The 26,492-nt window shown below is 44.3% G+C and overlaps 1 protein-coding gene across 1 annotated transcript in view; it reads left to right on the top strand.

Moving 5' to 3' along the window:
• The first annotated feature begins 6,012 nt into the window (after positions 1-6,012).
• SNX10 (sorting nexin 10) overlaps positions 6,013-26,492 on the top strand; it is a 38,775-nt gene continuing 18,295 nt past the window's right edge. The window contains exons 1-2 of the mRNA XM_064167131.1: positions 6,013-6,208; positions 24,356-24,412. Coding sequence (XP_064023201.1) covers positions 24,389-24,412 — 24 coding nt within the window. The 5' untranslated portion in view covers positions 6,013-6,208; positions 24,356-24,388. The remainder of the gene's footprint in view (positions 6,209-24,355; positions 24,413-26,492) is intronic.

Genomic DNA, 26,492 nt, shown 5'->3' with positions numbered 1-26,492 from the left:
TGTTTTAGTGGAATATATTCATGGCAATGAGGCGTGGATATCACTAGAAGTGACAGCCATTGACACATACTAGAGGTTGTATGGGAGAGAGTAGCACTGGTTTAACTACACAAGTGTGTCTAGTAAAGCCTTGTCAAGGAGTTCACCAAATTGGCATTAGGAGGTTATACAGATAACTCATGCCTGTGCTAAAGAAGAAGGTAAGTTATATTAATGTGTGAAAGCTTTAATCAGTAGAACACATTAGAACTAGGAAATGTACCAGTCTGTTTTATGCAGGTGAAAGATTACCCCTAAATGGCACTCAGACCAACACAAGCCCTGCATGTAACCAGGCCATAGGAGAGTAACAGCATCAGAATTTTGTTAGTCTGGGAATCTCAGAACTGGGAAAGCAACATGAGAGCATTTAGCTTAAATCTTTCTTGTTTCCTGCTAAACGAGACTGTGTGAAAAGGCATTATGGGATAACTGCCCAACTTGATGTGTGCCAGCTTTGCAGGTTAATTTAGTGTGTTTCTGGATCAAGGTCAAGGTGCTTGCAACCAAAAGATGTTAATGTTATCACAGTATCACCAAGGTTGGAAGAGACCTCATAGGTCATCAAGTCCAACCCTTTGTTATGGGAACAAAGATCCATGAAGCTGCCTGGGCAAGTAGATGAAAGAGAGAGTCTGGTGAAGATAAGACAGCCCTGTTTCTGAGTGGATATTTTCCTTCTTCTTCACACTAGGAACCCCAAAGCCTTCTATTGTAGCTTGTCTTCAGATTAGATACAATACAGAAAATGGGAATTAGTTACAAGGGAGAAAAAAAAATGGATACAAAATAAACAGTCCTCTTTAATATTACCCACAAATCCAAATAATCCTCTCCCTCCCACATTCTGACCCAATTGTGCTTGGGCAGACTTTGTTTTTCTCAGCCAAGCTCCCTCAAGACTGCAAACTTAGCAGATGCTACTGAATATGAGAGCACAGCACTCGCAAAATTAAGTTTAAAGCCATTACATTCACGACACTAAAATGCCCAGCAACAACTTCCCTGTTCTCACCAGAACTCCTCCCTTAGCCATGCTCACATTAACAAACAAATCAAAGCCGAGTTTCATTCATCCAGCAATTTTAGATATGAGAACAATCTCCCAGGCTGCTTGAGGGAATGTCCTACTAGCAGGTAGTTAAATAGTTTTGAGCACTTATTGTTCTGCATTCTTGGAAAAGACGTGCAAATTGCTGGCAGGACATTGGCAAAGGCTTTGTTGCAAAGAAGCTACAAAAGAAATCACTACCTGCCAAACACGACATGGTTGAAGGACAATTGTTCTTTTCCATTACAGAACACAAACCAGTGAGGGAAAATTATTTGCAGCATTCCTGTCTTTCTTCTTACTCTTCTCTTAACGCTGATACCTTCCACAAGGTGTAAACATTGAGCATCTTTTAGAATTGCAATGTGACACAACTCCCATCAGTATTTATTGCTGCTGCCTAAGGTCAGTGCCTAAGAATCCCACTGCAGCCCAAGGTTCCATGATTTCCTTCCCTCTTTAGCTACAAAAAGAAAATTACAGAAGTCTTCCTATTTTGTTTTTATAATAGGCCATGTGTATTTTTCACTAACTGCAGCACTCTGATTTGAATAAGCATATCTTGCAAATTTAAGAACGTTCTTTTATGTCTGAAACTTTTCCTAATGTGATCAAGCAGTCAGGATCCAGATAGTCCTGTAGTATTTTTTGGATGCAAATCTTTACTCCGGTCAAGTGAAACAGTTGAGTGCCCAAGTGGCCAGGAGAGCCAATGGCATCCTGGCTTGCATCGGGAATGGTGTGGTCAGCAGGAGCAGGGAGGTCATTCTGCCCCTGTACTCTGCACTGCTTAGACCACACCTTGAGTACTGTGTTCAGTTCTGGGCCCCCCAGTTTAGGAGGGACACTGAGATGCTTGAGCGTGTCCAGAGAAGGGCGACGAGGCTGGTGAGAGGCCTTGAGCACAGCCCTACGAGGAGAGGCTGAGGGAGCTGGGATTGTTTAGCCTGGAGAAGAGGAGGCTCAGGGGTGACCTTATTGCTGTCTGCAACTACCTGAGGGGTGGTTGTGGCCAGGAGGAGGTTGTTCTCTTCTCTCAGGTGGCCAGCGCCAGAACAAGAGGACACAGCCTCAGGCTGCGCCAGGGGAGATTTAGGCTGGAGGTGAGGAGAAAGTTCTTCCCTGAGAGAGTCATTGGACACTGGAATGGGCTGCCCAGGGAGGTGGTGGAGTCGCCGTCCCTGGAGCTGTTCAAGGCAGGATTGGACGTGGCACTTGGTGCCATGGTCTAGCCTTGAGCTCTGTGGTAAAGGGTTGGACTTGATGATCTGTGAGGTCTCTTCCAACCCTGATAATACTGTGACACTGTGATACTGTGATTATAAACGTGCAATATCAGAAGCCAGCATTCTAATCACTCCGTGATTCAAACTACATCTGTGGTAGTAAGCAGTGAGATGAAATGAGGAGAGCTCTCCTGGGCCTGATCTGCTGAATTCTCTTTATGCTCTAGATGGTTTATTCCAGGCTGGCTCCATCACTGGTTGGAGTGCAGCTTTTGGTTATATTTCAAGTGAAATGTTTCCTCACTGTCTTCTGCGGCTGCTCCACAAAATGAACTGAAAAGCAGGAAGGGAAAGCAACCACAGTCTTGCTTCCAGAAATACATTCCTCATATGAAACAAAATGCTAATAGAGATGGACGCACACTTAAGTTTGCCCTTCTGAGTAAAATGGACAGCCATAGCAGTGGCAGACCTAACCTGAAATAAGTCAAACTTACATTAAGATAGTAAACTAATAATTTATTAAGAGAGAGCCGTTGTGGAACAAGTTCTCCTCCTTTCTTTTTTAGCTAAAACATGGAAAAAAAGCACTTTATGTAGATTCACTAACTCCCTGAAGTGCAACCAGTTTATCATAGCGTTGAGAGGCAAGCTCTTGCAAAGTCTCCTCAGAGCAGCATGTTAACCAATGCCAGCAGCAGCCCCCATCACTCATACCAGTACTACAGCTGCACCTCAAGAAAGGCTCACAAGAAGACTGGGTGCAAATGCATTCTCGGATATCATAACAGGACAAAATGCTGCTGGTGTGAAAAAAGGACAAAAATAGCATAAGAACTTTACAGAAAATGCACAGGAATTTCCTTTATGCAAATTCTCAACTGGCAACTGAACTAAATTGGCTATGCCAGTTTTCTAAAACTGCCTCCTACCTCTTATTTCTGTCCCTTTCCCCAGCATATGAATCCTTTTTTTCTATTGCTTTGGTCTTTCCCCCTGTTAATCTTCTGTTTTCTCAGAAAACAGAGCATATGACAGTAATAGCAAACAAAATAAAAGCTGTCTGGCCTTAGTGCTTTTACCACCCTACCACAAAAGCCATCTCCACAGGCCAAATGCCCTCTGCGCTGACACTGGCTCTCTGCTGCCAGCCGTGCTGAACCAGCATTAACAGACCTGGCAAGTTTCTTACGGGAAAGGCTGAGGTAGACACCTCATGTGGTATCCCTGCAACTCTCTGTAGTCTGTTGTACTGCGAATCAATACAGCTACGGCAGCCAAGGGAAGGAGAAGTGCTCTTGTCCTGCAGTTTATCTGCACACTTGCAGTGAGGGTGGTGAAACACTGGAGCAGGTTGCCCAGGGAGGCTGTGGATGCTCCCTCCCTGAAGGTGTTCAAGGTCAGGCTGGAAGAGGCCTTGAGCAAGTGGAAGGTGTCCCTGCCCATGGCAGTGGAGTTGGATCTAGGTGATCTTTAAGGACCCTTCCAAAACAAAGCATTCTATGAATCTTCTTCACAGAGAGAGTGATTTGCCATTGGAACGGGCTGCTCAGGAAGGTGATGGAGTCACCATCCCTGGAGGTGTTCAAGAAGAGACTGGATGAGGCTCTTGGTGACATGGTCCAATTGACTGGATAGGGCTGGGTGCTAGGTTGGACCAGATGATCTTGGAGGTCTTTTCCCACCTGGTTTATTCTAGGATTCTATGATCTATGATTTCTAGCTGTCTCCAAGGTGTTTTGCTTAAGGGCTTTTATCAGGTGAAAGGTTTGGGGTACTGAAGACAAATTAATAGTTATTATTCTCTTTTAGAATTTTTATCCTAGAACTTGGTCTGTATTTTAACGTCTTATGGGGAAAACCAGCCCACAGTTAACATAAAAAGACTAAGAAAATAAAAGGTTCTAGACTTCTCAGTATTTAGAGAGGAAGTATATCTAATAGTATTAAAATGATGTTTTCTTGTTGAAACAAGAGAAGTTGCTCAGATTCCTTAGTGATTCTTTATCAGTACACAGAGCAGTAAAAATCACTTGATCTCTTTGGAAACCATTATTGCTCTTTATTGTGAGGTAAAATGAACTCTTAACCTTCCACGCTCATTAGTGGGTATTTCCCAAGGCACTTTTCGTTCCTTTTAAAACCATTTCGGCACATAAGAATAGCCTCAGCAGCAAGAAAAAGTGTGTCCAGCAAGTCCAGGGAGGTTCTTCTCCCCCTCTACTCTGCCCTGGTGAGACCACATCTGGAGTATTGTGCTCAGTTTTGGGCTCCCCAGTTCAAGAGAGAGAGAGATCTGCTAGACAAGAGTCCAGCAGAGAGCCACGAGGTTGATTAGGGAACTTGAGCAGTCTGAGAGGGGGACTGAGAAGACTGAAAGTGGATGTGATCAATGTCTAAAAATATTTGAGGGGTGGGTGTCAAGTGGATGGGGCCAACCTCTTTTTAGTGGCGTGCAGTAATAAGACAAGGAACAGTGATTACAAACTTGAACACAAAACGTTTCACCTCAGCGTGAGGAGAAAATTCTTTACAGTGAGGGTGATGGAACAGGCTGCCCAGAGAGCTTGTGGAGTCTCCTCTGGAGACTTTCAAAACCTGCCTGGATGCATTCCTGTGTGGTCTACCCCAGGGGATTCGGCTTTGGTGGGGTCCCTTCCAACCTGTGTTTCTCACAGATATACAATTGCTTGCTAAGCTCCTTTTTAGGAGCTCCTAACATCCCATTTCCAAGACTGTCTCCAAGCACTGGCACACAACGTTCATCATGTATTTCATATCTCACAGTATCACAGTATCATCAGGGTTGGAAGAGACCTCACAGATCATCGAGTCCAACCCTTCACCACAGAGCTCAAGGCCAGACCATGGCACCAAGTGCCACGTCCAGTCCTGCCTTGAACAGCTCCAGGGACGGCGACTCCACCACCTCCCCGGGCAGCCCATTCCAGTGTCCAATGACTCTCTCAGGGAAGAACTTTCTCCTCACCTCCAGCCTAAATCTCCCCTGGCACAGCCTGAGGCTGTGTCCTCTTGTTCTGGTGCTGGCCACCTGAGAGAAGAGAGCAACCTCCTCCTGGCCACAACCACCCCTCAGGTAGTTGTAGACAGCAATAAGGTCACCCCTGAGCCTCCTCTTCTCCAGGCTAACCAATCCCAGCTCCCTCAGCCTCTCCTCGTAGGGCTGTGCTCAAGGCCTCTCCCCAGCCTCGTCGCCCTTCTCTGGACACGCTCAAGCATCTCAATGTCCCTCCTAAACTGGGCGGGGGGGAATCTCCCTCCTGGATACTTAGCATCTACAATCAAAGATGTGATGAAGGTAAAATAAATTGGAGGGGGGAAGAGTAAGGAAACAAGATTAGTAGCATTTTTGTTTCCTTATAGATCAAGTAAAGCTGAAAAGAAAAATTCAGGAGTAACACTAATTAATTAATTGGACTTATTGATATCAGTTTCTCTCCCCCCTCCTCTTTTGTTTGTTCGTTTGTTTGCTGCTGTTGCTGACGGTTTGTTTGCTTGGGTTTGTTTCATCCTTAAGGAAAAAGCTCCTAACATCACTCTTTGAGCAAAAGCACTCTCTGCACCTCCAGATGCCTCAGAGGACAGATAAAGCACATAGGGCTCGAGAATGAACCAGCTTCCAGGAAACCCTCTCGGTCCCCAGCGGACAGGGCGAACCCTGAGGCGCCTCGCTCAGCCCACTCGGCTCCGCCGGGCCCGTTCTCCGGCCTCCCCGCAGGGACACCTCTTTTTCCCGCGCCGCTGCCGGGCTCTCCGGGCAGGCGGTGGGCAGGGCGGGCAGGCTCAGCACCGCCCACCGCTGCTGACGCACCGCTTTCTGCCGGCCTACGGCAGCGGCGGGACCGGCGGCCGCGGTGGTGCACGGCGAGCGGTGAGTGGGGCGGTTGGGGGGTCGGCGTCGTGGCAGCTCCTCCCGTGGGTGCTGGCTCTGCCACGGCACAGGTGTCGAAGCGGCCGCGGCGGGGCTGCGGAGCCCGCGGCAGAGCCCACAGGCTGGCACTGCTCGAACTGTGTGTACGCAGCTGCCGGCGCGGCGCAGCTCGGTGGCTGTAGAGCCGTGTGCCTCCGGTCTCCGGCTGATAGCGGGGTGCTGCCTTAGCTCGGTAAGATAGCCTGGCGTTTAGGCAACGGCTTGGAGAGCCCAGGGACCGGTAGCGAACCTTGTCGCCGAGCTGCCGGCCGCTACAGGGCTCGGTTCCTCTCTGCCTTCTAAAGTATGTTTGTGCTCCTGGCCTTTGATATGCGGCTCCGTTGTGATTTACGGCTCCGAGTGACTGCTCTTAGCAGTGAGTAACGGCAGGCAGTGGGAAACTGCGGCTTCAATAATTAGCAGTCTTGCTTTGAGCCACCCCGCTTTGTTTGGCTAGAGAGAGTCCATTACCTTCGGCAGCTTTACATGGATATAGAAAAGCTCTGCCTCTGTAGACGTGACATTGTTATGTAGTCGTACGTATCGTTGTGTATACTACTATAGAAATCTATAGTGCATCTCGTGTAACGTGCATATGATGACGTGGGTTTGTGTTCAATACGTATTTTTGTAGTTCGACAGGCTGCCTTAAATTCCGTGTGTTATTTAAATTAAGCAGCCCCAATATTTGTAGGTATATATGAAAAAAGGCTCCGACAACACAGTATGCTGGTTAAAACCAGCCAATTTATGCACCGAAGGAAGCCCCAGTGACTGGAGTTGCTGGGTTTGCCTTGGGCGGAATACTGGAGTTTGGCACAGCGGCACACGGGCAGCTGCCTCTCTGCTTCCTCAAGGTGCCAGTTGTTGGCTTGTTGTCTTGCACCCACTGGCTTTGTAGGGAGACACACTGCCGCCGTCCGATCAGCGTGACAGGCTGTGTTCTAACAGCCCCTTCAAGGATGTAGCAATTTTAGGTCGGCGTTGCCTAATCCTGCTAGCAGTGATGAAAAGGTAAAGGCAGACGGAGGTGGGGAGCCAGGCCACTGATGATCGGGGTCTAGATCGGCTTGGGAGTGTTTGAAGCGCGCAGCTGGCATGTGCCCACATCACTCATTGCCCAAGAAATTGAGTGTCTTCGGTCTTCCTTGCCCATTCTGCTTCTCACTGTGACAGGAAATAGGTGGAGTGAAGGGGACAGTCTTCCTATGCCTGCTAAGGAAAAATGAAACTAAAAGTAATTCAGGGCAGGGCTTTCCTAAATGATGCAAAAGTGGATTTCCTTTAGAAAGATGAAAATACCCATGTTTTCTTCGTGTAGAAGATGAAGATAATATTTCTGCCTACTTCAGCCTTGGAGTGCTTGACTTGAAATCCAGAAGTCTGTTCCTTTATATTGAATCTAAGAAGTTTTAACCTTCTAGTGAATTTCAGTTTAAAGATCCTTCATTGGTACTCCAAGCTTGCATTTATATAAATACTTTAAAGTGTTGTGTTTATCATTTTGGTTTTAAATTTTATTTGCAAAAGAGTATTTAAGGGTTTAATTTTTCTGTTTGTTTTAAGGAGTAAAGCATTCTGAAGGCACTAACTGCCTTGTGTAGTACTAATGCTACAGTGTGGTTAGCAGACAGTAGCACCTAGAATCCTCATCCAGTTACTTGTGTTCCATGAGAGAGGCTTCACAAATACAAGCTAAAAAGCAGCCTTTGGTCCTGGAGGACCTATGACATAGAAAACAGGACACTATTCGTGAACATAGGCAGAATTAGTCTTTTAATCAGGTAGCTCCAAATGTTCATACAAGTGGCAAATACATTATGGTTGTGCTGGTGTTATGGTTCCTCTTTCATTCTGGTCTCTATAGTTTAACTGTGTTCCGAAGTTGTCAGCTGAGATAATGGAATTCAGGATTTGTGCTTCTATACCATTGCAAACCAGCAATTGCCAACTTGCAGATGCTCTTTCCTAAAATTAGGTGGTTTATGATATAATCTGCTGCCATAGTTTTTATATTTGAATATAATTTATTTGGATTATGCAGGTTTGGTGGATATTTTTTTGGTTTGGTTTAGGGTTTGCCCTTTTGTTTTGTTTTTCCTTTCAAGATATGTTTATGGTACAATCAATCAGTGAAAGCCCAGCAGAAAGTGGGATTAGCATCAGAACACTGTGTTTCATGAAATATTGTTTAGATCCTGCCTCCACAAAATTGCAGTTTTCTGGTTCTCCCTTGCTCCCAGCAGAACTGGTTAAACATTGCCTTTACTCTTAGATGCCTCTCACTTCCGTCTTTTAATACACTTAGGAGTTGTTTTCAGCTGTGTTTTTCTGCATTAACTGCTGAGGAACAGCTGTTCTGAAAACAGCACCTTTCACCAGCCCTGGTGTACCTGCTTAAGCTACCTCTGTGGTCAGTGCACGTCCACAGTGCTGTAATGCCTTTAGCAAAGACACAGCATACTGATCAGGCATGAGTGCTGCCCTGCTGTGCTGCAGACTCTTTGAGTGCCCTGGGATTCCCTTTCCTAAGCACAGTGCTGCACTCAGCAAAAACCACTGGGAATTTGGGTCAAACTGAATAATTCTCAGGCTTAAAGAGGAGATGGAGCATTAAATCAAGTCAGAAGTTGGTAAACGGGCTGTGATGTGGCTCTTTGGGTGAACTGTCACCGTCTAGCTAGGATTGGTGATGGGGCTGATGATGGGTACTGGTGCTTAGTAGAGGAGGACCAGAATATAGCAAGGGCAAAGGCTACACACCTAGACATTTTTACAGAGCTTACACTACTTTTGCACATGACTCTTACAAAATAGCTTTTTCCATGCAGAGAAGGTCATAATCCTGAAGCTTCTCACACACTATTCCTAGTTAAGCAACCTTAGAGCACCTCTCTGTGATGCATCCCTCCTGTACACCTTGCATTGCTTTTGGCCCAAGTAGCTGCACCTGCTGGTACTAAGTGCACTTGCTTCAGCCTGATGTTCCCCTCTGCCTGCCATTCTGTTGGTCCTCTGATCCTGTAGAGTAGGAGATGCTGTCAATGTGTTAATACAGAAGTTGGGTTCTTCTGACTGTAAAAGTCTTGTGGTGGGACATGCAGGACCATTTACAATCACATTATTAGATTACATTTCATTGCATTTCCCTGTCCTGCAGGAATCTGACCAAGTAGGATTCAGATACCTGAATATAAACATTCAGTGGATCTGTGGATGCTTACAAGCTGTCCTACTTAGTCTTCAGCTGCTGCTCACAAGGAAGGTGCAGCAACTGTATGTGCTATGTCATGACGCCAGCCTCATCATACTGATGTCCCAGATATGCTTGGAAGCCTGCTTGAAAGGCACTGATCATCCACATCCAGGCAACCAACCCATGACCAAGCTGTACTGAGTTTTAAGAAGGGAAACTACAAAGAAAGAGCTCTAGAGCCAAAATACTATGCACTGCACTTGTGCATGTAGTTCCTTGTAGTGAAAAGGCAATTACAGGATGATTTGCTTCTCTTTCCCAAGAGTTATCTTGCCAAGAAGCTGGGAAACTCCTGAAGGTCACATAGCTGCTTTTTCCTCTTAATATATTTAGCATAAGTCAAAATATTGCTGACTTTTGCATATTTTTATTATCTTAAAAAAAAAATGTTTAACAAGACAAAAGAAAAATCACAATATCCTAAATGTAATAGATCTCTTTTAATTTTCTGCTTAGAAAAGCTTAAATTACCTAACACATGCATGGAAATAAGATACACATGGCACATTGCAGAGATATGATACACTGAATTTGTCACCTGTGCTGTTCTTGATACTCCCAGGAAGCAAGTAACAACTCCAACTGTCCATGCTGTGGGGCAAGTGTTTACAACCTGTGGGGTTTATTATGGTGTAGGTTTTGATGTTTATTTGTTATCTGGGTTTTTTTGTTTGTTTTGGTTTTGTGGGTTTTTTTGTTTGGGTTTTGTTTGGATTTTTTTTTTCCTTGTTTGGTTGTTTATGTTAATCATCCTGCCAGAGGTGATTAGGAAAGGTACAGAACGAAAATTGTGCTCACTGGTGCTGCAGCGAGATTAATTCATCAATAGACATGAACCCTGCAAAAACCTTTACATCTCAGCAGCAACCTATGGGCCTGACCCAAGGAAGAAAGACTTGGTGAGTTTGAAAAGAGCTTCCCTTTGCTCCAGAATCTTCATATTGCTGACTTTACGGTGGCCACAAAGTATGCAAGATGCATACTGATGGGTTTCATTTGTTTAAGAACAAATAAATGATGATTTTGTTATGGATCTTCTCTCTGTGCATGAAAAGGGAGTACAATTTGCTTTCCATGCCTGCTTAATGGGATATGAAGAAATTAATGGTTCTTGGTATGGAAAGGCTTTGTGGCTTAAGAAAATTCCTACTTCTCCTGTCTGTGCCAGAGTTGTCCAGGAGGATAAGATCACTTACAGGTATCCCACGCCTCAAAGCTAAACGGATGTTTTGCTCCTGCAACAAAGCATCTGTTTTACTACAGAGTTGTTAATGAGTCATGCACCCTGACCTCTGTGTGTGCATCTGTGCTGCCAACACATCCTTAAAGTTGGAGTTCCTGCCCCTCCTTTCCCTCAGGGAAGCCCTAGCTGCTCACCTACCTTACTCCACGTGTATAACAACAATCACCAGGTTATAACTTTGTGCCTTCTAATAGTCTCATTGTTTTAACTGCATAGTGGTGAGGTGTGCTTTTAAATGAGTCATAACTTTGGTCACCCGTTTTAATGCAATCTCCAGCAGTCTTCCCAGAAGGGAAGGCTTTGGTTTGCCAAGAGTGGTGTGCCTTTTCCCAGAAGAAATGAACTTCTGCCCAGGAGGCATGAAAAGGCTAGGTGATAAGTGGAGTGCTGGGGAGAAGTGAAGTAGCTGCTAGTCTTGGGCACTAGAGGGTATTTTGATGATGCCAGAGCCTATGAGGTGCTGGACATTCAGGTGTGTAAACAGTCCTATCAGCGCCACTGCAATCATACTTGCTTTGAGAACAGCTAAATATAATAGCCTTGGCTCTCAAGTCGTGGAGGAACACAGCCTAAAAATACCCTCACATGTCTTCAGGCATCTGAAATGACGAGACCAGCGTTTAACTGGTGATGCCAGCTGGTCTGCTCCCTAAAGATCTATGACTCTTGCGTTCCTTAGGTCTGTTTACGGTGAGGACTGCTTGTAGTATTATGTGGCATTGAATCATCAAGGTTATTGGGAAGATAGGAAGGCAAAGCACTCATTCCAGAGGAGATAAAATCCATTGTCTCACCCTGATCAGCCAGATGAAGATAAGGGTTGCTGTGAAGGTAGTGGGGGAGGCAGTCAGGTGGCTTCAAGAGTTCTTCAACCTCTCAGATCATAAAACTGTGTTTATGCAGCAAGAGTCACAAATTGGAGAGGATTTATAGCTAAAATGCCCCTTTGGGAATTTTATGAAGCACTGTGTGAAACATAGAAAAGCTTGTGCAGAAATGAAGCTTTACTAATATACTCATCTGCAGGGAAGTTTTATGACTGCTATTTCACTTGTCACAGGTAGATTTGGAGATCTGTTTAATCAGCTGGCCAGAAAAAAAGCATGTATACACTGGATGTCTAGTCGAAGGCTAAATCTTAGAGTAGGGATGTGGGATCCTCTTTCTGCTGAGGTCTTTTTGGTGAGCTTTTCGCAGCTGAGTCACAGTGATTTAATGCAAACCTTGCTAAGTAGGCGTTAATAGTTCACATCACCTTGTAAAGAAAGCATCTTGACTTTGTAGGGAAAATTACCCTTCAATACATGCATCAAACCTTGTAATTAATGGCAGATAACCGCACAGAGTATTTGGAGTTCTGTGGACTGTCTTTAAGAAAACATAAAGGCAGCTTCCAAGCTTCAGGCTACATTCAGATTTTGCCTTTTTTTTTTTTGTTTTGACATCACATATTTCCATTTAAACACAAGATCTGGAAAATAATATGCTCTGCTGTAGCATATGTGCATCAGCAGCTATTTTCTTCCTATTCTCCAGGCTCTCCAGAGCTGCAGATCTCTTTGTCCGAGGCAAGATTAAATATGTTTTATTATAGGAACATGTCTGCTTGAAAAAAAATATGGCTTTGGGATAGGCAGCTTCTGAAATATTTTCAAGTATGCTCCTAATCTCTTGTACAAAGCATCATCTCTGTTTACAGCACTGCCTTGTCTATCCTCTTAGATCATGACAGCAGCAAGCATTAGTATGTTTCTGAGCGCTGCAGAATTACTTTGACCAAATGAGGATCACTAGAGCTTCTATCATTCTAGCCTTGGCTGGTAATTGACTTGTCCTAGACATATGAAATATAAGTCTGTTAGCAGTGTGGAAAATGATATTTGAGATTGATGTATGTGATTACCCCTTCATGGGATTTCTAGTAAAGCTTAATTCCAAGGAGCACTGTCTTTTCCCCTTAAGCTCTGCTGAACTAGATAACTTTGAGTCCTTGAATAGCCTTATCCTATCTCTAATGCAGATGAAGTTGTGATCTTCAGCAGTCAGCTAAATAGATAGCTCTTACAGTTGCAGAAGTTGTGTTGTTTTTAGGCTAGACAAGACATTCTCCTGTCTCTTCTCCTGTTAGATCACTAAAATACTCTGTGAAGGACAGCACCGTTCGAAGCATGCATTTGCCTGTATATGTGCTGCAGGATTTGAAACTCGCCTGTAAAGCAGACTGTGTGATCAGTAATGGTTATTCCTCTTTCTGTTGTCCATAGCAGTCCAATTGCATCAGTTTTGCAGAAGAGTTACTGGCAGTGACCAAGCAGGCTGGATGCTTGCAGCAGGGCTTTTCTCTATGGGCTTCCAACTGCAGGGCTTGTGTGTAACTGGTACCTTCTGCTCCCACCTCACCTCGGTGGTTCATTTTGTCAAGTTGCCTTGACTACAGTTCTGTTCCAAGATGCATGTGTATCCCTAGACTGAAAAGCTCTTGTCCCTCTGCAGCATTGTTGTCTTCCTGCAAAATGGTAGAGCCGGGGTGGGTATCTTGGTGGCTGTCAGGTCCAAGCAGCAATATGACAGATTTGCCTGTAGGGCCACTAAGTGGAATTTCATATATGTCCCTAATTAATAGCTAAGTTTTGACAGCTTTATCTGAAGATGTGATTATGTAATATGATGCTTGTTCTAAGACTGGATTGTGCCTTTTTTTTTTGCCTAGAAGAAATATATTTAAGTGAACCTGGAATAAGCCTTACCTAAACACCGCAAACTAAACCCAGTTTCATCTCATCCATTGTTTTTCCATAAACCTGTAATAGAGCCTGAACTGATCAGGTTTAAAATGAATTTGAATTTGTGCCTTCTGCTCGTTTAGGCAGCATCTGCTCAATGAGTGAGAAGTCTTCCTCCTGATGAAGGCAGAAAAAGTCCTTTAGATCTCTTTCTAGTCTACTTAAATTTATTGTTGGAAAAGTATTACACAGGTTTAGAAAAAGTCCTTTAGATCTCTTTCTGGTCTACTTAAATTTATTGTTGGAAAAGTATTACACAGGTTTAGGTACCACACAAGCAAGCTGTGGGCTGTAGTTGTCCTGCAGTTAGGGAGTTGTCTACCTTTGCTTCTCTTGCTGCCTGAACTTCAGACAGTGTTTGTTTCAGGCTGACTTGGCTGTGATGGCAAAGCAGTAAAACTCAAGTGCTGCTTTTCTTCTTTTCCTCCCTGCTATTTTGGCTTGTCATATGTCTTGCTGTTCTCTCACAACTTCTGAAATCTACTTTCCATGGTGAGACCTGGCCAAGCACCAGACTTACTAAGTCATGGTGCAACAGCAAGATCCATGATTGGGATGGAAGGAACCAAAGTAAAATCTTGACATTTAGTGGGCACAAAAGAACTGAGAAGCAGCACACTGAGGGCTATGGATAGATCACTGATTTTCTTATTGGTTGGTTTCAATGAAAGTTCCTCCTGCCAAATGCTGCTAGCTCCTCAGAACACTCTGCTTTAGTAATGCTTTAGTAAATGGAAGCCCATGCCACTGGGCACAGGCTGGGAACAAAGCCCGTTGAACAAACAGGCTGAACAGCTGGAATCACTGTTAATACACACCTTAACTGGTTGCAGTATATGGGTGCAGCTACACATGTGCCACACCACTGGGCCATCTGATGCATTCTTCAGGGGAAGAGAGTTTGTAGAGCGAATTTCCACAGTGTGAGAGGTTTGATGGCTGATCCAGCTGGACTGCTTTAACAATCCCTCATAGGTTTGGTCAACTCAAAAGACCCAAGACACTGAACAGTTTGAATGGACTTAATCAAAATGCTTGTTAAGCTTGATATAAGGACTGTAGTATTTCCCATCTTTCCAGTTGTTTTGAGCTGCAGTTACAGAGACTGCTTAGTATCAGGCTTAAGAATATTATTGCTTAACTTTTAATTTGCTTTTGATTGTATTTGCATCATCTTTTCCAGCCATCTCTCTAGATGCACATCGTGAGACTGGGAATTCTAATTCTATAGCTATGGTGATATGGGAAAAGTGGGATAGAAAATAGAGAATGTAGCAACCCAGGTAACTACTAACTGTACAAACCACTGTGAATCAGATATAAACAAAGAAAGGTGGTTTAAGCATGAGGAGGCACAGGAATACTCCCTTGGAGAAGAAGCAGCAGCAACAGAATGAGGGAGGACAGTCTCAAGTTGTGCCAGGGAGGTCTAGGCTGGGTATCAGGAGGAAGTTCTTCACAGAGGGAGTGATTGGCATTGGAATGGGCTGCCCAGGGAGGTGGTGGAGTTGCTGTACCTGGAGGTGTTCAAGAAAAGACTGTCTGAGGCACTTAGTGCCATGTTCCAGTTGATTGGACAGGGCTGGGTGCTAGGTAGGACTGGATGATCTTGGAGGTCTCCTCCAACCTGCTTGATTCTGTGATTTTAAGAATACTGTATTCAAAGATGACAACATCAGAAACTTTGGCCAAGAATGTCACCTGAAACTGGTGCCAGATAAGCAAAAGGAACAAACTGAGGAAGACATCAAGCCTTCATCAGCAAGACTCCAAAAGATAACCACCAGGTGGCAATGAGCATGTGTGAAGAGGTGGGACATTATGGAAATGAGTTCCAAGAACTGATTGTAACAGTCCCACCCATTCCTACAACTAGTTGTTAACCCTATCTACATACTGACTAGGGATGGTTTTGTAGCATACAAGTAGCTACCTGAAGAAGGTGCAAGTGTGCAGCTTTTGGTGGAGCAATCCTCCCTGTCACCTGGTACTGTAAATAAAGGTACCTTCTTCACAACACTTTGTGGGGTTCTTTCCCTACATCAATGGGCAGGGCTGTGCTTCTTGCTTCTGCTTCGCTTCACGACAAGACTAAGCACTTCCAAGATGGGACCAGGTGCTGTGGCACAAAACGAGCTGGTTTTGGTAGAGCAAGGAAATCCACAGCAGAATGGAAGCAAAGCTAAAACGTGTAGTGTTGTGCAACAGCAGTTCACGCAGCAGAGAAAAATCGTAGCGTTAACTCAAAGTGTTTGAAATGCACCACAAAAACCGAGACCTTTCTTGGTATATGAGAGTCAGAATCTTCCAGGGGGTGAGTCAGGAAGGAAAGGTCAGGTGATGCCATTTGCATTTGTGAGACTGAGAAAGCAATGTTGCAAAAAGCCTGCATAGCATTTGCTGATTTTTTTTGTTCTGCTTATTCAGCAGGAAAGATACAGCTGCCAGCAGCCCTTCTCTCTCCATGACAAGTGAGAATTAGTTATGACAGAGAGATACTTTGGGGAAGGTAGTATTTTTTTAGGGCAGCTTAATTTGATTTAATGCAAAGAAATATTCCTGTAGGAAACACAATGTTGGACAAAAAAACCCCAAAGAAACCATTCTCTGAACACAAAAACCTTCTTCAGAAGCAGTGTTTAAGGTTTTTGTTAGGATTTGAATCGGTGTTTCGAGATGCTCTCTATTCAAAAATCCTTTCTTCTTCGTTTGTAATGCAGCTGGTAAAAGTGGCAGCTGTCTGATGTGTAGTTTGTTACTGGCATCATATAAAAACATCTGGGGGTGTCTGTCAGTGGGCGATTTTATGTTGCTGGTGGTGTACCTGGAGAAGAGGAGGCTCAGGGGTGATCTTATTACTGTCTACAACTACCTGAAAGGGCATTGTAGCCAGGTGGGGGGTGGCCTCTTCTCCCAGGTAACCAGCAACAGAACAAGGGGACACAGTCTCAAGTTGTGCCAGGGTAGGCATAGGCTGGATATTAGGAAGAAGTTCTTCCCAGAGAGAGTGATTTCCCACTGGAATGGGCTGCCCAGGGAGGTGGTGGAGGCACCGTCCCTGGGGGTCTTCAAGAAAAGCCTGGATGAGGCACTTAGTGCCATGGTCTAGTTGATTGGATAGGGCTGGGGGATAGGTTGGACTGGATGACCTTGGAGGTCTCTTCCAACCTGGTTGATTCTATGATATGTGTGTGCACAACATGAATGTCTTCACTCGCCCCTTCTTTAACTGAACCTTGACTTGGGAGATGCCTGGGTACTGCCTCACCAAGTGGTTTTACCTGGGAAATGAGTTGCTGCTTCCCCTTTGTTTTCATACAGGGTTTTACTGCCCATGGCATGCCGTGCTTGTGCCAGTGTCAGTAGGAAATCTGGTGCCTGACCAGTGTTTTCCACATTGAGTATGGCTGTAGTTGAAAGGGAATTGAATTTTCCAGTAGCTGCTTCTTCTGAGATTGGTTTCTTCTAGCTCAAGGGGGTCTCAGAAGATCTCTGGAGCAAATGAACTTATTGGGACTTTACCATGGAGGTCACCAGTACTTCCCTTCAAAGACTGCCTCATCTCTTTGTTGGCCTTCTGAAAATGCCCTAGTGACAAAATCTTCAATTATTTATGCTACAAAGTCATTTAGTGCAGTTTAAACTACTTATTATGCATTGTAATATTTGTAAAGTAGCAAAGACAGGCTCACATGGCAGACCAGCAGCAGCAGGAGCTGCAGGATAACTCAGAGTGGTTTCCAGGTTGCCTGCAGCAGCTGTGGCACGCATCAGCCCTGAGTAATAACTAATTAGCATGATGAAGGCTAGCTCATACTATTCTTTGATTGTCTTCACCCACAATTACTGTTCTCTAGCCACTGCCTAAAAGCTCATCCTACCAGTGTTAGCCTTAATGGTGTTTTTCTAGTGTGGAAAACCCCACAGTAACAGTTGCTCTGGGATAAGCAACCCACTGAAACTGCAGAATATATGTGAAATCCTTTGGCTGAGCCATATGCCTGCAGTTTGAGACTGAAAAAAACCCAAGGAGAGTGAAGAAACATCCAGTGCTCTCTCCTACTGTGAATAGATGGCCACATCTTTAGTATTGTGTCCAGTTCTGGGCCTCTCAGTTTAAGAAAGATGCTGAGGTGCTTGAATGTGTCCAGAGGACAAGAAGACTGGTGAGGGGGCTGGAGCACAGCCTTGTGAGGAGAGGCTGAGGGAGCTGGAGGTGTTCAGTCTGGAGAAGAGGCTCAGGGCAGAGCTCATTGCTGTCTACAACTACCTGAAGGGAGGCTGTAGCCAGGTGCGGGTTGGTCTCTTCTCCCAGGCAACCTGCAACAGAACAAGGGGACACAGTCTCAAGTTGTACCCGAGGGAAGTATAGGCTGGATGTTAGGAAGAAGTTCTTCACAGCAAGAGTGATTTGCCATTGGAATGGGCTGCCCAGGGAGATGGTGGAGTCCCCATCCCTAGAGGTGTTTAAAAGGAGACTGGATGAGGCACTTAGTGCCATGGTTTAGTTAATTAGAAGGTGTCAGGTGACAGGTTGATATCAAAGGTCTTTTCTAACCTGGCTAATTCTGCAATTCTGTGATTTCCCAGTACTTCTTCCTGGCTTATCTTTAGAGGTTCCAGAGAGTGTGAGTCCTGTTGCTGTCCAGCAACCTGATACGGAGTTGCTGCAATTCAGAGCACGGTATAACAGCGGTGTAACTGGAAATCTGTGACCTACACCTGACACTACAATCCCTGGCGTGTTTGTATTTTGGAGAGGGAGAGGGGAATGTGCATGTTAGATTAACTCTTGGATTTTCAGGTTCCTCTGAAGCAAATGAAAATATATTTGGTTTATTTCTAAATTGACTAATTGTCTTGACCAAAACCAGATCTCTATAGCCAGGGGAATTTTGCAACACAAGGGCATGGTTTGTTGGGGGAAAGCTACAACACAGTGTCTAAAGAGGACCTGTCTTATACTTGGTGGCCATAACCAAGCATTTAGCAACCAATGGAGTAAAATCCTGTGGGAAAACTGGAGTTAGAACTAAGCATCTTGACAGCAGCAGCTGGAAATTGGAATTTTAAGTGCAGCTGGAAAGATGTGATTTTTGTCAGTGTGTTTTAGGTAGAGTTGTGTTTGGAAGGAAGGCTTGTGAATCCTGGTGGTGATTTGGAAAGCTCTTCTGCTTTTAAAAGCCATTTAGGCAGAGTGCTTGTTTCCTGCTCAGCAGCAAAGTGATTCTGCTGCCACTATCATATGACTCTGATGAAACAAGTGCCTTCAGCCTGGAAGGTGAGATGGATTCACTCAAGGGGTACTTTATCTTGTTGACTTCACTAAGTGGTCTGCAGACACCTGAGTGCTGTGCAGAGTTTAGATGAAAAAGCTGATGTATTTCATATTATTTTCACTTCTGACAAGCAGACCCTTATGGTGATTTGCTGAGGGAAGGTGAGGTGAATGTAATCAGCAGGGTAGAGGATGCTCTGTGACCTGCACAATCTAGACTTTCCAGTATGAGTCACTGTGTAAGTCACTACAGAGCAAAATGGACCTTTCCATGGGTATATACAGTCTTATGATTCCAGGCGGTTTTGTTCCATAAACAAGTTAACATTACTTTCTTCCACTCATTATCCTTTCCTTTGCAGCCTAAGAAAATATTTTATCCATGCTTCTGACTAGCTGTGAGTTAATACTAAGTGAGTATTTAGCTCCTCCATTTCCTAGTCCTGTTCAACAGCAGTGGCACAGGCATCTCAGGTCCTCTGCTCTGTGCAAGAATTGCAGTAGATGCACTTTCCCCAGCAGTGACTCTCCCTGCCAGTGACTGACCTTTCAGAATTAGAATCATAGAATCAACCAGGTTAGAAGAGACCTCTAAGATCATCCAATCCAACCTAGCACCCAGCCCTGGCCAGTCAACTATGGACCATGGCACTAAGTGCCTCATCCAGTCTTTTCTTCAACACCTCCAGGGACAGTGACTCCACCACCTCCCTGGGCAGCCCATTCCAATGCCAATGCAATCCAATTACATGATAAAAGGGCATTTGCTTCGTAATAACAAATAATCTGTTTTAATTCAGGTATACAAAGATAGAATCAACTCTAAAATATGAAACAGAATACTCAGTACTCTTTATCCCTAAAAATAGCATTGCAGTTTAACTGTTAACCCTAAGAAGAGCACTGCAGTACTTGGCTTTGGTATTTTTATTCATGGTTTTATTTTGTTTGCTGATTTTTGTGCTTTTTAGGGTACAGAAAGTATGGCAAGTTCAATGTAATTTTTTTTTGCTTTTGAGTGGTTATTGTTGGCAGTTGGTTATGCAGTTAAGAACTGTCAAAAATATGTGTTGCAAGGAGCAGGTGTTATACTGAGTATATGAAACTCATACAAAACCAAAATCTCCTCAGACTGGTAACAGATAAGAAGCAGAAAAAAAACCCTTACTCAAAGCAGTAGGTTTCCCCTCCCCAGTCACAGCAGAATTCATTTTATCAAAACTACCGATTGTTTTTTCCCCAACATTGGTTCATTTCTCTCTGGATTTTTTTTTTTTGAGGGGAAGGTTGGTTTTGGTTTTGTCTGAATAAAACCACCAGCAGCCTTTAGTTTGTTATCTGGAGGCTGCTTCTCTCCACCACCAGTATTTTTGATAGGGTCTTTCCGAAGGTAAAAAGGCATCTTCTCAAGCAGAGAGTTGAACTGTTCTGCTGCACTGGATTTGACATGTGTTCAAGAAATCCCAAGATACATGTCATGCTGGCAGATGGAATAATGCATTCATAGAATCAGTCAGGGTTGGAAGGGACCACGAGGATCATCGAGTTCCGATCCCCTCACCATGGGCAGGGACACCCTACCCTAGATCCAGCTGGCCACAGCCTCATCCAGCCTGGCCTTAAACACCTCCAGGGATGGGGCCTCAACCACCAACCTGGGCAACCCATTCCAGCCTCTCACCACTCTCATGCTCAACAACCTCCTCCTCATGCCCCGTCTGAACCTACCCATTTCCAGCTTTGCTCCATTCCCCCTAGTCCTGTCACTCCCTGATAGCCTAAAAAGTCCCTCCCCAGCTTTTTTGTAGGTCCCCTCTCAGATACTGGAAGGCCACAAGAAGGTCACCTGGGAGCCTGCTCTTCTCCAGACTGCACAGCCCCAACTCTTTCAGTCTGTCCTCATAGGAGAGGTATTCATTCAGTATGCCTGCAAGTGGCTGCAGTGTGGCTGGGGTCAGTGGCAAATGTAGCTATGGTGGGCTTGTGTTTCCATATTTACTCTCTTCCCCTATTACTTGATGAAAAAGTGATGTATTTTAAATATTTTATGTTTTTTTCCCCCTGAAATATTCATTTTAATTATTAAATATTAAGAGTTTTGATGGCTGTGTGGAGTTTAAACTGCACCAGCACATAACACAGTCGTTAAAAGAAAACCCCAGATGATAAGATGAAATGTGTTATTTCAGCCATGTCATTCACTAACAGTGTCAGGAATGAGATATTTTAGGCTTGCATAATTTCTTGCTTAAATCAGTTAAGAGGCAGGAGAGAGAGGAACTGCAGAATCGATAGGGCAAAGAGACGTAACTGAAAAAAAATATACTGAGCTGCCATTTGTTTAAGAAAAAAACCCAAAACACAAACCAGACAAAACCCCACAGCACATTCAGCCAGAGCAGAAAGGGAGGAAAAAAACCAAACCCAAACTAGGCTACAACTGCACCCAGTGGAGAAAGATAGCAGACAGAATCATCTTCTGCGCAGTGTGTTTTGTGGTGTGTGCTTGTGTGCTCCTGAGAGGTAACAGCCATTTATCTCTGCCAGAATGAAAGCTCCTAATAATCATCTGCATTAACAGCAGCTACAATTGATGAGCCAAATTCTTGGCCCTTGCCACTTTGCAAGGGCTGCTTGGACTCCTGAGCCTATGCAGCAAAAAGTGTCTGAGTGCTCTTCTCCATCTGGAGCATAGACATAGAATCATAGAATCAAGCAGGTTGGAAGAGACCTCCAAGATCATCCAGTCCAACCTAGCACCCAGCCCTAGCCAGTCAATTAGACCATGGCACTAAGTGCCTCAGCCAGGCTTGGCTTCAACACCTCCAGGGGCAGTGACTCCACCACCTCCCTGGGCAGCCCATTCCAATGCCAATCACTCTCTCTGCCAACAACTTCCTCCTAACATCCAGCCTAGACCTGCCCTGGCACAGCTTGAGACTGTGTCCCCTTGTTCTGTTGCTGCTTGCCTGGCAGAAGAGACCAACCCCACCTGGCTACAGCCTCCCTTCAGGTAGTTGTAGACAGCAATGAGGTCAGCCCTGAGCCTCCTCTTCTCCAGACTGAACACCTCCAGCTCCCTCAGCCTCTCCTCATAGGGTTTGTGTTCCAGGCCCCTCACCAGCTTTGTTGCCCTTCTCTGGACACATTCCAGCACCTCAACATCTCTCTTGAATTGAGGGGCCCAGAACTGGACACAGGACTCAAGGTGTGGCCTGACCAGTGTTGAGCACAGGGGAAGAATAACCTTCCTCCTCCTACTGGCCACACTGAATATATGGAGCAAAAAGAGAAGATTTACTGGGAGTAGGTTTTCCATATTCCTCTGTGCTTTGGTCAGCTCTATCCTAGCCACAGAGGCAAAATGATGGCCTTGTCTTAGTGGAGACAGGAACCTTACCAATGGCACCGTTCAGGATGCCTGGAGTCTCCTGTGTGGGTATTTCTGTTTGGAGACAGACTATCCTGTTTTTGATGTAACTGATCCCACAGAAATTTGACCAAGAGGTGTTTGTTCCAAAGCAATTTCCTGGTCAAAGAAACATGTCTGCTTGTCTTTGTGCTCTATTTTATGACAATATGTGGAGTTGTAATTAGAAAGTCCAGCGTGTTTGTAAGAGGTAATGGTCAGAGGTGAAATGCCAGGGATCCTTAGCTGGGCTTGAGCTAAATAAAGAGCTTTACGAGAACAAGAGTGGCTCCAAGCTCTGTGTTGCTAAACCTTAGCAAACCACCTCCAAAAATGTACCCATTTGTCTTCCTTACTCTCATGAGAGCATTTGCAGCTGGCTGAGAGTGGTTGCTGGTGATTGCCTGAGCTGTGAATTCACCTTTCCCAGTGCAAGGCACCTGCCCAGAGGGATTTTGCTCAGCTTCTCCTGCTCAAGTGGCATCCATCCTGATCATGACAGTGGTGTAAGGACTTGTACTGCTGGAGTGAAGGAGTGATCCTGCTTGGGTTTTCTCAGTTTGGAGAGAGGAAGTTGGCTGGCTTTTAGCAGCTGAGGGGACAAGAGGATGTTTCTGTAGCTGGAGGTCCATGTTATTAGCTGACAGTGGCTGGAGGCCATGTGGGAGAGAGGTAAAGGGGAAAGACAAACTGCAAATCCTTTCCCCTAGCATTTGTTTTTAGGCAGGCAGTGTGCCTTTAAGCCAGCAAGTGAATAAAGCTGTCCTGCTCTTTCTCTGTGGGTACCTATTCTGAGCAAACCAGCTGGTTAATGAGGCTGCAGAGGTAGTTAAATGTGTGTTGAGATTTCCAGTGGAAAAGCAGATTTAACACAGATGTTAATGACAAGACCTTTTAAATCTGGTCTAATTATATGCTTCCTTATGTGGAAGTTTTAAAATCACAGATGCAATGAAAGTTGGCCTGGGTTTCAGCTAGGCTGCAGGATCCACACAGTTTGTCTTTCCACCTATCTCAGAGAAACAGTTGAGAGGGGTTTCGATGCTGCTGACTCAGATGTTTTAGTGATTCTGGACTTCAGCCACAGTCACGCAGACCTGTGCTTGGGTGCCTGGAAGCAAGGCACAGGTGGCATTGCCATGGATGTGTTCGTGCACTGGGGATGCTGACTGTGCACTGCTCTTGAGAGGTGGGTGCAAGGATGAGCCCTGGGATTGCTGTCAGAGCAATGAAGCAAAGCACTGACTTCCAGAGATGGACAAGCATCACTGGACTGTCATGTATGACAAATATCCACAGAAGGAGACTAGCCCAGTGCTTCTTGTAATAAATGATGAGCTCAAAATGAGTTAAAAGGATTTTATTCAGGTAATGAAAAGCAAGCAAACGGCGCCAGGTGCCATGGTGTTTATTCCTGTTTGTTCTCTACCAACGAGCACAAATTAGTTTCTTAGCTTGAGGTTTATATTATACATATATATATATATATATATATATATATATATATATATGCATCAGTTATTCCAAGAAAGGGCAGTCTTGTGCAAATTGTTTCTTGGAATGGGCAAAACTCAGGGCAGGGTGGGGGAAAGAGTCTTTTCTTCTCTCTGTTGTGCCTTTGAAGATGCAGGGCTGGAGTCATCCCTCTGTATGGCTTTTCAATGTCCCCTTTGTTCCTGTTGTGTAAGCTCAGCATTTCTTGTAAAAAAAAACATTTCTACACCATCAGCAGGCCTTAACATATTCTCAATTTCTGTTATCTGTTGGTTTATTCTAATATTAGTTTGCACAACAAGCAGCCTTTGTCTCTCTTCACAAGTTCCTGTGAAAAGCCTTTCACAAGTTTCTGGTTCTACAGCAGTAGGGTTATTAATCTTATTGATTCTTTATGCTTTCCATCATTTTTTTTCCCATTGATACCAATCATCTATTCCCATTTTATCACATTCTGAAATGGGATTTTAAAGTAAATTAATGAAATCCCAGATAGAGTTAATGCTAATGTGGGTTTGGATATATGGCATCAAGTCTTGCTGTTTCCATCGTCTACTAATGTCTAGAAGAAGTGATAATGACCTTCAAATAACTACTAGAGGTGACTCTGATGGGAGTTTTTACTTATTTTATTTTATTTTCCAGGTTCATATTTTATTTTAATACAAACCTGTGAAGATGACACCAAAACATGAAAAACAAGTAAGTAACTTCTATGCTCTTATAAAGAAGCATTCTAATTTGGTGATTGTGGATTGAAATTCACTAAGGTTCACATAGACCAGGAAAGATTTGTTGTATTCTTCATGCTTTTAATTGCCATACTACAGCAGATTCTGGAGTGTTGCTGTTAAAGTTTGATGGAGGAATCAAATATTCATTGTGTCAGAGAGATGGAGAGTAAGTGACTGTGCATAAAGGGCTCAGATTCTACGACAAGAGAGAAGGGCTTGGATTTCAGTATTCTCTCCATCAGTCAAGGTATTGTGTAGGATGTAATAGTTGGAGCTGGGTCTGAATTCTGATTACTCTGTATCACAGTATCAACAAGGTTGGAAAAGACCTCACAGGTCATCAAGTCCAACCCTTTACCACAATTCTCAAGGCTAGACCATGGCACCAAGTGCCACGTCCAATCCTGCCTTGAACAACCCCAGGGACGGCGACTCCACCACCTCCCTGGGCAGCCCATTTCAGTAGCCAGTGTGGGCCATGCCACATTTGCATGCCCACTTTTGCTCAGTCTCCAAAAAGATTGAAAGTTTCAACAGATTCTTTTATCTCAGACATGAGTTAAACTCTTATCAACCTCACTGCTCAGCACACGTGAAGATACCAACAGCTTGAATGTGAACAGCCCTGCGTCCTTTGTGGTTGATCATTTTACTCAATAGGAAACTTGATGGGAAACTGTTTTTCTTGGAATCACTGTGGAAAATGACTCTTCAGGGGGTTATTGACTAATCAGATGTGTAAAAGTGGCACCGTGGAGCATGAGGTTATCATCTGATGTGGTGCTGAGCAGAGAGGTATGAATTAAAATGCAGCTGGAATGATTAATGCAAATAATCATCCAATGGGAGATTATTTTTATTCCTTCTTCTTGTGATAGATTCTTCCCCTCCTCCCCCCCCCCCATATTAAAAATAGATGAATCCATGTCAGATTTTCTGTTTTCCTAATAGGGAAATGTTAAGAAGATACTTCTCAGAAACACAAGGGTTTTGTGATCAAATTATCTAGAGCAGAGCTTTTGTCTCATCCTCTTCTCTGAGCAATACATTGCATTGTGCAGAAATATTTCCAACAGAAGAAAGGAGGCTGGGCCAAAGGGCCAGGACCAAAAGAAAAAAAATAAAGAATGAGAGCAACTCTTACATTTATTTCAGCTGCTTTTAGGGTGTATTTTGGGGTTTGAGGCAAATACAAATGGGAATGTTTCAGTTTTCAGTGTTTGTGTGTACATGACCTCCAGTGCTGCCCTTTTCCTCTGCTGTCAGCATTCATATTCTTTGCATAGGATTGTAACCAGGAGGGAGTAGTTGTAAGCCAGGCTTGGGGGGTGACTTTGGCCATTTTGTCCTTTATGTTTGACCCTAACCACTTGGACTGCTCCAGGCCTTGAGAACAGAGTAGGAAAGTGACATGGCTGAACTGGCTTTTTAGCCAGGAATAAAAGACACATCCAGTGAGAAAAGCTGCTCTGCAAATTCCTGCTTGTTAAGTAGTTATGACTATTTTTGCAGTAGATTTTGAGTTTTACATGAGTGTTGTATTAAGAGTGAGATCCTGATATTTGCCTCTCTCAGAGTCCAGGGCTCTTGCTAGAAATACTTGGTAAAATTAACACTTGCTTCTGTTTGAAGTACTCCAGTAAGGGCTTGCTCTGACACGAGTTCAGAAAGTTAAAGCAGTTAAATGTTGTTCAAAGCAACAGATGCAGCAGGTTTGTGATTGTCAGTGATAAAGGCACTAACTGCAAGATGATCTGAGGGCAGCTGCTGCAGCTGGTGGGAGCATTGGTGCTGGCCACACTGCACCACCCTCACTGGTCCTGGTACTAGTGCAGCAGTAGCAGCACAAGCACACAGCAATGTCCCTCTCATGGGTTTTATCCCTCAGCCCAGGCTGTCCCTGCCTTCTAGGTGAAGTTTAGCATGATTTGGGAGGAGAATTGAGTAACATAGTCATCTATGTTAAGCATGTACTGAATTGTCCTCATTAGATACTGAAAGATGTCTACTTTTTATATTAAACGTGTCTACAACTACCTGAAGGGAGG

Source organism: Pogoniulus pusillus, chromosome 28 (genome assembly GCF_015220805.1).
Source record: "Pogoniulus pusillus isolate bPogPus1 chromosome 28, bPogPus1.pri, whole genome shotgun sequence".
In the NCBI taxonomy this organism is placed as follows: Eukaryota; Metazoa; Chordata; class Aves; order Piciformes; family Lybiidae; genus Pogoniulus; species Pogoniulus pusillus.
The sequence above is the reverse complement of the archived record's forward strand: the minus strand, read 5'-3'. Positions and strand labels throughout refer to the sequence as shown.